At 44.7% G+C, this 16,246-nt stretch overlaps 1 protein-coding gene across 1 annotated transcript in view; it reads right to left on the bottom strand.

Annotated features, from left to right (window-relative positions):
- Nucleotides 1-405: 405 nt before the first annotated feature.
- Nucleotides 406-16,246, bottom strand: part of PYGM (glycogen phosphorylase, muscle associated) — a 1,234,135-nt gene continuing 1,218,294 nt past the window's right edge. Inside the window, exons 18-20 of the mRNA XM_073605061.1 lie at nucleotides 2,982-3,116; nucleotides 2,777-2,843; nucleotides 406-1,951 (exon numbers count right to left, since the gene is read on the bottom strand). Coding sequence (XP_073461162.1) covers nucleotides 1,799-1,951; nucleotides 2,777-2,843; nucleotides 2,982-3,116 — 355 coding nt within the window. The 3' untranslated portion in view covers nucleotides 406-1,798. The remainder of the gene's footprint in view (nucleotides 1,952-2,776; nucleotides 2,844-2,981; nucleotides 3,117-16,246) is intronic.

Genomic DNA, 16,246 nt, shown 5'->3' with positions numbered 1-16,246 from the left:
TTCCACCCATGATGCCTCCACACTTCCATGTATGAAGGCTTGGAAGAAAGATTTTGGACCCATTGATGGAGAAACTTGGGATATATGTTTGACATCTACACCTTTGGTGTCGGTCTCAGCCTCACAGAAACTCTCCCTCCTTTACCTATTACACAGGGCATGTAGGACACTTGTACATCTGTATAAATGGGGTATCAGAAGCACACCAATATGTCCAAAATGTGAAAGAGATAAGCGAGATCTGTTACTCATGCTGGACGCATTGGACAAAGAAACGTTTACACCTCAAGGCCACATGGCTGTACTAAAATTGTTGTACGTGGATCGTAAGTTGATAGCCCGGTACTGGATGTCATCTCAGGTACCCAGTAAGATTTATTGTATATTTATTAAACAACACAAACATTTCCTCTGGATGCAATATATTTTATTATGATTACAATATTGTTTAAATTAGGGCTACATGCACAATCTTTGTTAAGTACATGTTTGCTGAAAATCTATATAGAAACCATCATGTAATAGATTTTATTGAAGCTTAGGGGCTACATTAAATCTAAGGTACCTTTTTATAACGATTAAAATTGCTATTCTGACATTTCCTACAATGTCTTTTATTCATAAAGCTGTTCTGAGCACTATTAAAGAGCCTTTCACCATATTTAAATTAACCAAAAATGTGGTAGAAAAAATAATCTTATGACATTGTTAAATTTTTTCAATGTAATGCCACCCCAGCACATATATAACCCAATCTTTTCAACAAAAAGCAGCTAGGATAGAGATAGGAATACTTTTTTTGTATGTGTGTCACTGTTATGTCTTTGCATTTCCACAAGTTGTAAACATTTCCTTTTTTCACTTCATGTTGCATCTTTCCATTTGATTTTGGTGAGTCGTGAGAAACATTTAGCAGAGAAGTTTGGAAGTGAAAATGAAAAATGACCCATTTTGCTTATCTTTATAAACAGGTTAGGGAAAGCCATTTTGCTATATCTATTTTTTACAGCATTCAAGCCTGCAATGAAAATATGTCTCTTGTTACTCATAACAACTTAGCATCAATAATAATGCATGTCACTGCTCCTAAAACAGGTCTACAAGGACCCTAAATAGTGCATGTATTCCATATATCTTCTGAAATTAACAGGGCAAGAGGGAAATTCTTAGGAGTTTATTTTCTATGGTAGTAAGTATTCCTTTAAGATTCACTAGCACACTATCAGTAAACATCCAGATGTGATGGAAGTTTACATGCTGATGGCAGGAACATCATGTGTGTTACAGATGATATTGCAGTGAATGGAACAGTAAAAAAAAAAAATCACTTATGCTCCACCTGTGTTTCTTCATGTAGATTTGGAACACATGACCTACTACTAATGGTCCATGAGGACTAAGGTCAGCAAATACTGTACACATGCATGACAACCAAATGATGAAGAAATTAAGAAGGCAGTGCCGTGTTTACAACAGTCAGAAGTTAATAGTTATCAATACAGAATAATTATAATAACACTTTTTTTACATGGAGGGGGATTGAAGATTAAAATTGTAACCTTCCATTAACAAGGAAAATTATTTGTTCTTGTGCTTCCTTCATGGTGGAGGAATGGGGACTAATAAATTGTGTGTGTGTGTGTGTGTGGGGGGGGGGGGCGACGTGTAATGCATGGACATTGGGGATAGTACATGAATGAGGTCTGAAATCTTCACACATTGTGAGCCTTAGATCACATCCTGTAGAGGCTGAAGGTGCATGGCTCTGCAGAACATTCATTGCCAAGCATAGAAGAAGTCATTCTCGTGGAACATCGGGTGGAGGGATTTTCAAGGTGCTAGGTTCCATCCCCCATATTTCACGAGCATACTGAGCAATGGTCCGATCACTGGAAAACTTCCCAGCTCCAGCAATATTATGGATCACCTTGCGGGTCCACTCTTTTGCATTCTATATAAGAGAAAGACTTTTGTGAAAATAAAATAAATGTAATAGGAAAATAACAGAAGGAAGTGTACATGACATGGTTAGAAAGTGGTACTAAACTGAATAGAAAAAAAAATTAAATTTAAAAGGTTACTAAACCCAGGGCTCTGCATTCACTTTATCTGGTCTCGCAGTACACAGAACATGGAGATGCAATTATTTCAGTAAATATAAACAGCTAAATACTTTTTTTGCATTAGCAGGCTTGTGACCTCTATGAGTGCCTGGTTAAAGCTCGTAGGAGGAGTTTTAATTCTACTCTTACTGTCCTATGAGGCTGCAGAACCCCTGGCCCTCTGTCTGGACAGTGCTGATTGGTCCTGTGCTGATCACCTCCCAAGAAATAAAAAATCTCTCTAGCAATATACATGAAAATGAGCATGTGCAGAGTGCCCCCAAGGCTCTGTACTATCAGCAGATGAATTGGGGACAGTAAAAAAAAAAAAGGGGAGCATCAGAGAAGACAGAATCAAAAAGCCTTTTTACACAATGCAGAGGATTAACCCCTTAGGTTCCACAGTGAGTATAAACAAACATGATTTACTGCATATACAGACTGATTTTACTGTTGCGAGTTTAGTAACACTTTAATAAAAAATAGAAAAACAAGTCAATCTCGTATTTTGTTTTCTATTGCATCTACATGTAAAGTCAAAAGTCTCAAGGAAATCATCATTTTCCTGCAGGGGGAGTATAGACCTATCATAACATAAGCCCTGTCAGGAAGAAACAGACTGCTATCTCCTTGCTATGCAAATCATTGTGTCAGCCTGTGCTATCACAATTCACCTTGTAAAGAGCGCTGACCGAATCCTGACATCTGATGTAATCTTCATAATCTGCAAATACTTTGAACCTGAAAAAAGAATAACATAGTAATTGTTGGGCAGTGACAAAGAATGGGGAAATAACAGAAAAAAATAATATGGTGAGCTGGATAGATGGAGGAAGAAAAAAGGAATTAGGAAAGGCAGGAAGAAAGGAGAACTGTTACCTGTCATGATTCATCAGCATGTTGACAATGTCCTTGAAGAGGTCAGGCTGTTTGGGGGAGAAGTATCCTGAATTAAGCTGATCAATCACCTGTCTGAGCTCAGGAATCCTCTCGTAATACATCCGGGCATTGTAACTGAACAGACATTTTAAAAAGTCTATTATCAAATGGAAATTGTTTGTGTTTATATACATATACATGCATCAGTTAGTTCACTAGTGTTATTTCAGATTTTGACTTGAGTCACATAGAATCGCATGACAATGTAAATCACATTGTTTTCAATGGTGACTGTTTATATCAATGCATTTTGGAAAAGGGTCCTGTGTTAATATGGTGCTATTCCATCCCCACAGAATATGCAAACCACATCTAAGTAGCATTCGAGTAGCATCACATATTTACATTGAAATTCGGATCAAAATCAGATCACAGCAGTGTGAACCTAGCCTTATTACTCAAAATAAACCACTTGACCATTATCCATACAAATCCTTTAGGCTCCTTTCACATGGGTGGCCAAGGAGTAAAAAGGTAAAAAAAAAGTGATCCCCACCCACAACTGGACATTCAGGTGCCACTCAGGTGAGTACCTTGCCTTGGCTGCTATGCTCTGCATCTTTGTGTACCAATTTTTTAACACGTGTTGAGTTTGACAGGCATGGGAAAGCAGTGGATAAAAATACCATGCTTGATTATGAATCATGTCTTAAGCATCTCCAAGACATGATCCAAGGCTTACAATGCATTTGTGGCATGGATTTGCAATACAAAATCACCATTTACATACATTTACATACATAGTTACATAGTAGGTGAGGTCGAAAAAAGTCCATCAAGTTCCAACCTATGTGTGTGATTATATGTCATTATTACATTGTATATCCCTGTATGTTGCGGTTGTTCAGGTGCTTATCTAATAGTTTTTTGAAACTATTGATGCCCCCCGCTGAGACCACTACCTGTGGAATGGGATTCCACATCCTTGCCGCTTTTACAGTAAAGAACCCTTTAAGGTTAAACCTCTTTTCTTCAAATTTTAGCTAAGTGTCTTGTTAAACTCTCTTGTGCAAAAAAGTTTTATCCCTATTGTGGGGTCACCAGTATGGCATTTGTAAATTGAAATCATATCCTCTCTCAAGCGTCTCTTCCACAGAGAGAATAAGTTCAGTGCCTGCAACTTTTCTTCATAATTAATGTCTTTCAGACCCTTTATTATTACTCCATTTCCAGTACATCCTTCGTGAGGACTGGTGCCCAGAACTGGACAGAATACTCCAGGTGCGGCCGGACCAGAGCCTTGTAGAGTGGGAGAATTATCGCTTTATCCATGGAGTTAATCCCTTTTTTAATGCATGCCAATATTCTGTTTGCTTTGTTAGCAGCAGCTTGGCATTGCATGCCATTTCTGAGCCTATCATCTACTAGGACCCCAGGTCCTTTTCCATCCCAGATTCCCCCAGAGGTTCTCCCCTAGTGTATAGATTGCATTCATATTTTTGCCACCCAAATGCATTATTTACATTTTTCTACATTAAACCTCATTTGCCATGTAGTTGTCCACCCCATTTGTTCAGATCGTCTTGCAAGGTTTCTACATCCTGCGGAGAAGTTATTGCCCTGCTTAGCTTAGTATCGTCTGCAAATACAGAGGTTGAACTGTTTACCCCATCCTCCAGGTCATTTATGAACAAATTAAATAGGATTGGTCCCAGCACAGAACCCTGTGGGACCCCACTACCCACCCCTGACCATTCTGAGTATTCCCCATTTATCACCACCCTCTGAACTCACCCTTGTAGCCAGTTTTCAATCCATGTACTCGCCCTATGGTCCATGCCAACAGGACTTATTTTGTACAGTAAACGTTTATGGGGAACTGTGTCAAATGCTTTCGCAAAATCCAGATACACCACATCTACAGGCCTTCCTTTATCTAGATGGCAACTCACCTCCTCATAGATTGGTTAATAGATTGGTTTGGCAAGAACGTTTCTTCATGAATCCATGCTGATTACTGCTAATGATACTGTTTTCATTACTAAAATCTTGTATATATTCCCTTATCATCCTCTCCAAGAGCTTGCATACTATTGATGTTAGGCTAACTGGTCTGTAATTCCCAGGGATGTATTTTGGGCCCTTTTTAAATATTTGTACTACATTGGCTTTTCTCCAATCCGCTGGTACCATTCCAGTCAGTAGACTGTCAGTAAAAATTAGGAAGAATGGTCAGGCAATTACTTGACTGAGTTACCTAAGTACCCTCGGGTGCAAGCCATCCGATCCCGGTGATTTATTAATGTTAAGTTTCCTAAGTCTAGTTCTAATTCTGTCCTTTGTTAGCCATGAGGGTGCTTCCTGTGATGTGTCACGAGGAATAACACTGCAGTTTTGGTTACTGAAGCCCCCCCGATTCTCTCGTGAAGACTGAGGAGAAGAATAAATTCAATACCTTCGCCATCTCCCCATCCTTTGTAACCAGATGTACTTCCTCATTCTTTATGGGGCCAATATGGTCTGTCCACCCTTTTTACTGTTTACATACTTAAAGAATTTCTTGGGATTTTTTTTGCTCTCTTCCGCTATGTGTCTTTTGTGATCTATCTTAGCCGCCCTAATTGCACCCTTACATTTCTTGTTGCATTCTTTATAAAGTTTGAATGCTGATGATGATCCCTCAACCTTGTATTTTTTGAAGGCCTTCTCTTTTGCTTTTATATGCATTTTTACATTGTCATTAAGCCATCCAGGACTTTTGTTTGCACTTTTAAATTTATTACCCAATGGGATGCACTGGCTAATGCCCTTATTTAATATGCTCTTAAAGTGAACCCATCTCTCCTCCGTGTTCTTTGTGTCCTAATTTATATCTTGTAGCAAGGTTCGTAGTTTAGGGAAGTTGGCTCTTTTGAAATTCAGTGTCTTTGTATTTCCCTTATGTTTCCTATTTGTGTGATTTATACTGAAGCCAATTGACCTGTGATCGCTGTTTCCTAAATTTCCCCTGTATTTCCACATCCGTGATCAGGTCTGTATTGTTGGTAATCTGTAGATCTAGTAACGCTTTATTTCTAGTTGGTGCGTCTACCATCTGACCCATGAAATTGTCCTGCAAGACATTTAGGAACTGGCCAGCCTTAGACGAATGCGTGGTTCCCTCCGCCCAAGTCTATTTCTGGATAATTAAAATCCCCCATTATGATAACACTTCCCATCCTTGCTGCTAATCCAAATTGTGATAGGAGGTCCACCCCCCCTCCCTCAGGTTAGGGGGCCTATAGCATAATCCCAGTATTATTTTCCCCTTAGCTTCATCCCTTTGGAGCTCTACCCATAAGGATTCCACCTCCTCCCTAGCTCCCTTAGTGATGTCATCTCTCACATTCACTTGTACATTATTCATGATATACAGGCATACCCCTCCCCCTTTTTTACCCTCTCTATCCCTGCGATAAAGGGTATACCCTTGAATGGTTGCCTGACAATCATAAGAGCTGTTGAACCAAGTCTCTGAAATTCCCACAAAATCCAAATCCTCCTTGTACAACAATATCACTAGTTCACCCATCTTGTCCACCAGACTCCTGGCATTAGTGAATATGCCACGTAGTTTAGACTGGTTGCATACTATCCTCTTATTGGGTGTTCCGAGGTTGCAACTTGTTACTATACTTACCTTGGGTTTATGTGCTTTAGTCAACCTACCACTGATGCCCCCAATACTGCCCTCTGTTCCGCGCTGACTATCTCTACCTCTGGACCCCCCCCCCGCCTCCCCCCCCCCCCCCCGTTGCCTAGTCTGGTAGTAAAAAAACAAAAATTGGAGCAAGTTATGTCGGATTTTTCTTTCCATAGACTTTCACTAAAGACAAACTTAACTTAGTGACTGAACCAGCACCTCTCAGCCAATTTGAAATCTATGTAGAAACTGGCTGGATGGCAATTGGTTAATGCTACCAATGTACATAAACAGCCAGATGTCTCACTTCCGAGGGCAGAAGGCCATTTTAAAAATACCTCCCCTTTGCTTTGCTTGTGTGCGTTCACTAGAGCAGTGTTTCTCAACCAGAGTGCCATCCGATACATAACCAGTCCAAACATTGAAAAAGTTATACACATATGGAATCCCGATATTCAGGAGGAGTAGTAGAATGTGCTTTAGGGTATAATTCTAAGTATGTCCATGCTGTGTGTGAGAAATATCTTTACTTTGTGTAAAAAATACACAAAATTGTTATCAAATACTTACCGTAATTTTCCTTTCCTGACCTATTCTCACGTCAGCACACAATGGGTTAACACCTCCTCTAGAGCTCACCGGACCACCTAAATAAAAGACAGCCCCCCCAACTTTAGGGGAAGGCCACAAGGCTGAACTAGAGGCCCCCATTGCTACTGAGGAAGTCTTGGAAGTCATCAAAAACCTAAAAGGGGGCTCAGCCCCAGGGTCAAAACGGATTCTATGTCCCATACTATAAAACATTAGCGGGTCTTCTGGCCCCATTCCTAGCTGGATTCTTCAATTCTAAAAGGAATGGCGATCCATTAGCTAATCAGCTAAATTCAGCATTCATCTCAGTTATCCCCAAACCGAATAAAGAAACAGGGATTGTAGGGAACTACAGACCTATTTCGTTGATCAACAATGACTTGAAGATCTTGCCCAAAATTCCAATGAACTGAATGGCTACCCTTATCAGTCAGTACATACACAAGGACCAAGTAGGCTTTATTACTGGAAGACAGGGCCCTAACCAAGTGAAAAGAGCCATAGATATAGTCTCAATCCTACAGTCAGGATGGGATGGAGGTCCTCGCCAAGAGGGAATGCACCTTTTCGCTTGACCTTCAGAAGGCCTTTGATTCGGTCTCCTGGCCGTATCTTTTTGCAGTGCTTCAGCGCTGGGGATTCGGTCCGAACTTTATTGGGCTCCTGGAAGCCCTATTCTTCATCCCAGAAGCCAAGGTCAGATTACAGGGCTACTACTCGGAACGAATTAACATTGCTAGGGGCACCCGTCAGGGTTACCCGCTCTCACCCTTAATATTTGCTATAGCGATTGAGTCATTGGCAGCCTCTATTCAAGCCCATTCAGATATTGGGGGGTTCAATGTGGCCAGATGTCTCATAAGTGCACCCTCTTCACTGACGATCTACTCCCTAATTTATGTAAACTCCTGGACAACTTCGCCAAAGTATCAGGTCTTCAGGTTAATCTCTCTAAGTCCTAAGCACTGAATGTTTCTCTCCAACACACAATGGTAACGCAACTGAAAAGCTCTTTTAAATTTGATTGGAGTGACTCGACTATCCTATACCTAGGGATTAATCTCACCCCCAAGGTCGAACAACTATCCTCCCATGTACCAAAAAAGACCTGGGCTACATTTAAATTAGAGTGGATGGGCAGAATTAATTTGGTTAAGATGACCCTATTCCCCAGATTATTATACCCATTTTGCTCCCTACCAATCCCAATTAGAAGAGATCACCTCAAGTCCTTGACAAGATGGGATATTGTTTTTCACAATGTATTCGCTTTAACCCCAAATCCCAGTATGGTACTATCAAGCGGCTAGGCTGGCACAACTATCTACTGTCTATTCTAGAATAGAGAAACCTGATTGGGTGCTCATAGAGAGGCAGGCAGTACCAACATTCACACTAGACTTTCTCCTATGGTGTCCCTCAAAGAATAGACCCCCTGTCATGTCCCCCACTCTGCCCCACTTCCTAACCCTGTGGGATTCACTGCAAAATCTTTCTACTCTGGTCTCAGCAATTCAACCACTAGCTCACATATTCCACAATCCCCAATTTAAACTAGGCATGGATATCAAAATCTTTAAAAGGTGGTTTGACTAGGGCAGGGATGTCCAAACTACGGCCCTTCAGCTGTTGCGGAACTACACTTCCCATGAGGCATTGTAAAACTCTGACATTCACAGACATGACTAGGCATGATGGGAGTTGTAGTTCCTTAACAACTGGAGGGCCATAGTTTGGACACCACTGGACTAGGGCATGTACTGCATTCGACATTTCTTCTCCTGCATGGGACCACTCTCACTCAAATATTGTGAAAACAAACTAGAACTTCCTATCTCTGAAAAAGTTGGTTCCACCAAATTTCACATTACTTACACTCCCTTTGGAAAAACAAACCTAGTCCCCCTATGTTCACGGATTATGAGCTTTGGTGTGGCCATATCATGGAGCAAAAAGGAGGCATATCTGTAATCTATTCATCACTACAAGGCATACTACCAAATTTTCATATATGACGGCATGGGAAAAAGATCTCCAAGAGACCTGGGATTTAAAGTTTGGCATAACTCACTCTCCAGATTATTGAAAGGAATTTTTATTTCCTCTCTAATAAAAGCCAACCTCAAGATCTTCACAAGATGGTACCTGGTCCCCACTGGACTAGCAACCATCTATACCTCCTCCTCCCCATTATGTTTCAGGGGTTGTCACACTCATGGCATGATGATACATGTTTGGGGGCAATGCCCGAAAATCAGGAGGTTCTGGAACAAAATATTCCACCTCATCACAAAATCACTGACTGCTCGATTCCAAAGTCCCCATCCATAGCACTGCTTAACTGTTCCATCCCGAAGACTCCCAAACATACCCAAAAACAAATCCTCTTTATGCTACTAGGGGCTGAAATTTCCATCGCTAAGGCCTGGAAACAACCCAAGGTCTTATTAACTAAAAGAAAAATCTCTTGGATAATGGCCCAGGAAAAGACAGTAAGCACTATCCTAGATACATCCGACGGAATCAGTTCCTATCGGGAAAACCGCTCGTCTGTATGCTGTTCTGACGGACCAAAAACGACACAAGGGCAGCTATTGGCTACTGGCTATTGAACTTCCTTTTTCTAGTCCTGTCGTATGTCATCGCATTCTAAACGATCGGACTTTGGTGTGATTATGTGTAGGCAAGTCTGTTTCAGTGGAACTCCATCGGAACTCCATCGAAAAAACCGTCAGAGTTTATTCTGATGGAAAACCGGTCGTGTGTACGCGGCATTACTTTACCCTCCCTTTCTCTTCTACACTTTTTTTCTATACTACACTATTTGTTTAAAAGTCACACACGGGGGCGGGCACGCATGGAGGAAGCAGCGTGCTAGCGTGCTGTGTCCTGTGGAGACCCGGGAGAAGGATCAGCAAAGCTGAGAACATGCTGAGAGCAGCCGTAAGCAGTGTGTGGTAGCATGTGGCATTCGGCGCCATTTGGCGGCACTCAGCAGTATTCACTCTCACACAGCTAATCATTCAACAGTCGGCTGCCAGTCTAAAAACGTGAGCGTGAGCTGAGCTGTAATATGTGAACTTTGTGTGAACTTTGTGTAGCCGAGGAGGCGAGAACCAGGAGCAGGGTTCTGGGAGACTGGGAGCGTCATTCCTTCAAAACAGCCTGCCGAGGAGAGGTAGCCAGTAGCCGGGAAGCAGTGTGTCCGTCATCCACAGTGAAACAGCAGAGAGCCGTGCTGTGTCAGCTGCTGTATCAGCTGTGAAATAATGGGTCTGTCGTCTGCAGTGAGTCAGCAGGGAGCCGAGCAGTGCCAGCCGTGAGATGTGTGCAGAGATGGGATGTGCGGGTGAGTTGTGCTTTGGTGCTTTTGTTTGCTCCTGGTTAGGGATGAGCCGAACACCCCCCGGTTCGGTTCGCACCAGAACCTGCGAACGGACCGAAAGTTCGCACGAACGTTAGAACCCCATTGACGTCTATGGGACTCGAACGTTCGAAATCAAAAGTGCTCATTTTAAAGGCTAATTTGCATGGTATTGTCCTAAAAAGGGTTTGGGGACCCGGGTCCTACCCCAGGGGACATGTATCAATGCAAAAAAAACTTTTAAAAACGGCCGTTTTTTCGGGAGCAGTGATTTTAATGATGCTTAAAGTAAAAAAAAAAAAAAGTGAAATATTCCTTTAAATATCGTACCTGAGGGGTGTCTATAGTATGCCTGTAAAGTGACGCGTGTTTCCCGTGTTTAGAACAGTCCCTGCACCAAATGTCATTTTTAAAGGAAAAAATCTCATTTCAAACTGCTTGCGGGTTTAATGTAATGTCGGGTCCTGGCAATATGGATGAAAATCAGTGAGACAAACGGCATGGGTACCCCCCAGTCCATTACCAGGCCCTTTGGGTCTTGTATGGATATTAAGGGGAACCCCGCACCCAAATTAAAATAAGGAAAGGTGTGGGGCCACCAGGCCCTATATACTCTGAACAGCAGTATACAGGCTGTAGGTTTGTTGTTAAGTAGAATCTCTTTGTAATTTTGAACGGGTACATTTTTAACGTGTTTAGCTCCAGCCAAAAAATCTTTTTTAAGCTTTTTGGAAAACATAGGGAAGGGTTATCACCCCTGTGACATTTGTTTTGCTGTCTTTCCTCCTCTTCAGAAGATTTCACCTCACTTTTTGTCCCAATGGATTGGAAAGCATCAGTGGAAAGGAGAAATGTTTTTCCCATATTAACTCTTACAGGAGAGAATTTCCCTTCCTAGGGGTAGATTTCACTTCCTGTTGTCTCCTTCCGTTTGCAAGTAGGAGTCGTTTGTAAGTTAGTTGTTTGAAAGTAGTGTCCTGCCCTATATACTCAGCAGAAATTTGGGCCTTAGGTGTTGCTGTGGCCACAACACTGTAAGCCCTCACAGGGCTCTGCTGTGAAATATTAGATCAAGAATTGTAATTACATGCCCCTGTTGAACAGGAGCTGAAAAATTAGGCCTTAGGCACTGGTGCTGGTGCCACAACACTGCAACCCCTCACAGACACTCTAGTTGGAATGCAGGAACGAGCCCTGCTGCAAAGTATTGCATCAAAAATTGTAATTACACGCCCCTGTTAAACAAGGGCTGAAAAATTGGGCCTTAGGCACTGGTGCTGGTGCCACAACACTGCAACCCCTCACAGACACTCTAGTTGGAATGCAGGAACGAGCCCTGCTGCAAAGTATTACATCAAAAATCGTAATTACACGCCCCTGTTAAACAGGGGCTGAAAAATTGTGCCTTAGGCACTGGTGGTGGCACCCAGAACCAAAAATGTTCTTACAAGCTATCAGCGTGATGATTGAGGAGGAAGAGGATAATTACTCAGGGATAGTCACTCAGCATCAGCATAGGCAGTCTTTGAAGGGATCTGAGATTTCAAAAAAAATTATTCGGTTACATCAGCATCAGGTGCTTGGTAGCTGGTGGTGATCCAAGACTCATTCATTTTTATGAAGGTCAGTCGATCGACCGAGTCAGTGGACAGACGCACCCTGTGATCGGTTACCACGCCTCCAGCAGCACTGAATGTGGGTTCCGAAAGAACGCTGGATGCAGGACAGGCCAATAGCTCAATTGCATACTGTGCAAGCTCTGGCCAGTGATCCATCCTCAAGACCCAGTAACCCAGAGGATTTTCGGTGGGAAAGGTGTCCAAGTCTGATCTTGCCCCTAGGTATTCCTGCACCATGTAAAACAGACGCTGGCGATGGTTGCTGGAACCGATCATACCTTGGGGCTGCGGACCAAAAAATTGTCTGAACGCATCGGTCAGACGGCCACCTTCTCCACCGCTCCTTCTTTGACTGACCAAAGCCTCAGCAACACGTTGTCCAGAAACAGGAGTTTGTAACCTCCCAGTCTCTGGGAACGCGTTGCACAGACCTTTCTGCAAGGCCTCCCGAAGATGTTTCATCCTCTGCTCCCTCTGCGATGGCAAGATAAGGTCCATAACCTTACCCTTGTAACGTGGATCAAGGAGGGTTGCCAGCCAGTATTGGTCCTTCTCCTTGATACCACGAATACGAGGATCCTTACGCAGGCTTTGCAGGATCAGGGAGGCCATGCAGCGTAGGTTTGCTGAGGCATTCGGTCCAGAGTCCTCTGGGTCACTAAGGACGACATGGTCCGCAGCCACCTCCTCCCAGCCACGTACAAGTCCATGTGTTTCTTGGGACTGATCCCTTAAAGACTGCTGCTGATGCTGAGTGCCAGGCTCCACCTCCATACTGACACAATCTTCCTCCTCCTCCTCCTCCTCTTCCTCCTCGTCCTCTTCCTGTGTGATCGGCGGGCACGCAGGAACACTGTCTGGATAAAGGGGGCCTTGAGAGCTAAGGAAGTCCTCCTCTTCCTGCCTCTGTTCTGCCTCAAGTGCCCTGTCCATTATTCCACGCAGCGTGTGCTCCAACAGGTGGACAAGGGGGACAGTGTCACTGATGCATGCACTGTCACTGCTCACCATCCTCGTGGCCTCCTCAAATGGTGACAGGACAGTGCATGCATCCCTGATCATGGCCCACTGGCGTGGAGAAAAAAAACCAAGCTCCCCTGACCCTGTCCTGGTGCCATAGTCGCACAGGTACTCATTGATGGCCCTCTGCTGCGTGTGCAGCCGCTGCAGCATGGCCAACGTTGAGTTCCACCTGGTGGGCATGTCACAGATTAGGCGGTTCTTGGGCAGGTTAAACTCCTTTTGGAGGTCCGTCAGCCGAGCACTGGCATTATATGACCGGCGGAAATGCACACACAGACTTTCCTGGCCTGCCTCAGGACATCCTGTAAGCCCGGGTACCTGCCCAAGAACCGCTGCACCACCAAGTTAAGGACGTGAGCCAAACAGGGCACATGGGTCATTTGTTCCTGTCGGAGGGCAGAGAGGAGGTTGGTGCCATTGTCGCAAACCACCATTCCTGCCTTAAGTTGGCGTGGCGTCAACCACCTCTGAACCTGCCCCTGCAGAGCTGACAGAACCTCTGCCCCAGTGTGGCTCCTGTCCCCCAAGCACACCAGCTCAAGCACCGCATGGCATCTTTTGGCCTGCGTACTTGCGTAGCCCCTTGAACGACTACGGAGCACCGCTGGTTCCGAGGAAGAGGCCATGGAGGAAGAAGAAGAGGAGGAGGTGGAGGAGAGAGGTGTGTCACAATCATTAGCATTTTGGAGGCGTGGTGGCGGAACAACCTCCAACACTACTGCACCTTGTCCTGCATCCTTCCCAGCTGCCAGCAGAGTCACCCAATGCGCCGTGAAACTTAGGTAACATCCCTGTCCATGCCTGCTGGACCATGAGTCAGCGGTAATATGCACCTTACCGCTGACCGCCCTGTCCAGCGAGGCATGGACATTGCCTTCCACATGCTGGTAGAGAGCCGGAATTGCCTTCCGTGAGAAAAAGTGGCGTTTGGGTACCTGCCACTGAGGAACCGCACATTCCACAAACTCACGGAAGGGGGCAGAGTCTACCAACTGAAAAGGCAGCAGTTGAAGTGCTAGCAATTTTGCCAAGCTAGCATACAACCGTTGGGCATGTGGATGGCTGGGAGCAAACTTCTTTCGGCGGTGCAGCAGCTGGGGCAGGGAAATTTGCCTGGTACAATCTGACGTCGGTGTACCAAAATCAGATTGCCCACAAGTACGTGGCTGTGACACACCTAATTCTACACCTTCATTCCTCTCAGTGCAGGTCTCAGAGAGGACTGAAGGTCTAGTGGGGTTGGAAATCTCAGCTGATGAGGAGCAAGCAGAGGTCCTCTTTGTTCTTTGGTGTGGGTCTTTTAGATACGCTTGCCAACGAACTGCATGGCAGGTCAACATATGTCTGGTCAAGCATGTGGTACCCAAGCGGGAGATGTTTTGGCCACGCGAGATACGCTTGAGACATATGTTGCAAATAGCAGCGGTGCGATCTGATGCACTCGTCTCAAAAAAGGCCCACACCAAAGAACTTTTTGAATAACGCGCAGAGACTGCAACGCCCTGCACATGTGGAGCTTTGGGGTGTGATGCAGTCAATGTGCTGCCCTTAGGCTGGCCCCTGGAGGGCATCCTGCCTCGTTGGTGATGTGCCGCCTCCTCCTCCTCCTCCTCCTCTCTCCTATCAGGCACCCACGTTGAGTCAGTGACCTCATCATCCCCTCCCTCCTCATCTTCACTGGAGCAAACCTGGCAGTATGCTGCAGCAGGGGGAGCATGACTGCCATATTGCTGTCCTTCTTGGGCACCCCCTCTGTCCGTGCTCGTGTTACTGCCTTCATCGAGCTCAGTATCATCATCAGAGCCTTCCAAACGCTGGGCATCCTCCTGAAGCATGTACCCAACACTGTGGTCAAACAGTTCGAGGGACTCCTCAGGAGGACATGGTGGGGCTAGGGAAGGAGTCACTGATGACATTGAGCCAAGGGAAGAGGCCGCTGCTTTGCCAGACAAAGTACCCTGGGCATGGGTGAGAGAGGATGAGGAGGATGAGGACGGCTTGGTCATCCACTCGACCAAGTCTTCCGCATGTTGCGGCTCAACATGGCCAGCTGCCGAAAAAAAGGCCAAGCGTGTCCCATGGCCACGTGTTGATGAGGATGCACCGTCTCCACGACCAGCACTAGACACAGAGCCTGCTTGCCCTCTCTTATTGGCTTGTGACTGTCTGCCTCTCCTTCTTGGCCTTCCAGACATACTAATGGCCTGTAGCTGCACTAAGCTGGGATATATATATATATATATATATTTTCAATTTTCTTTAAAATACTGTAACAAGACAAGCCTGCCTGTCAGTAAGAAGATAACAGGAACGGATCTAGCTGAACACTGTGAGCAGGACGCACCCCACTAGCTTGTAGGTTTAGCTGAACACTGTGAGGTGGACGCACCCCACTAACTTGTAGGTTTAGCTGAACACTGTGAGCAGGACGCACCCCACTAACTTGTAGGTTTAGCAGAACACTGTGAGCAGGACGCACTGCACTAACTGTAAATAGTCTAGCTGCCTGACTGTGGTACTAATAGGATCAAAAGAACACCAGCAATTTTCTTCAGGTAGCTGTATTTACTGTAACAAGACAAGCCTGCCTGTCAGTAAGAAGATAACAGAAACGGATCTAGCTGAACACTGTGAGCAGGACGCACCCCACTAGCTTGTAGGTTTAGCTGAACACTGTGAGGTGGACGCACCCCACTAACTTGTAGGTTTTGCTGAACACTGTGAGCAGGACGCACCCCACTAACTTGTAGGTTTAGCAGAACACTGTGAGCAGGACGCACTGCACTAACTGTAAATAGTCTAGCTGCCTGACTGTGGTACTAATAGGATCAAAAGAACACCAGCAATTTTCTTCAGGTAGCTGTATTTACTGTAACAAGACAAGCCTGCCTGTTAGTAAGAAGATAACAGAAACGGATCTCGCTGAACACTGTGAGCAGGACGCACCCCACTAGCTTGTAGGTTTAGCTGAACACTGTGAGGTGGA

Source organism: Aquarana catesbeiana, linkage group LG11, assembly GCF_042186555.1.
Source record: "Aquarana catesbeiana isolate 2022-GZ linkage group LG11, ASM4218655v1, whole genome shotgun sequence".
In the NCBI taxonomy this organism is placed as follows: domain Eukaryota; kingdom Metazoa; phylum Chordata; class Amphibia; order Anura; family Ranidae; genus Aquarana; species Aquarana catesbeiana.
The sequence above is the reverse complement of the archived record's forward strand: the minus strand, read 5'-3'. Positions and strand labels throughout refer to the sequence as shown.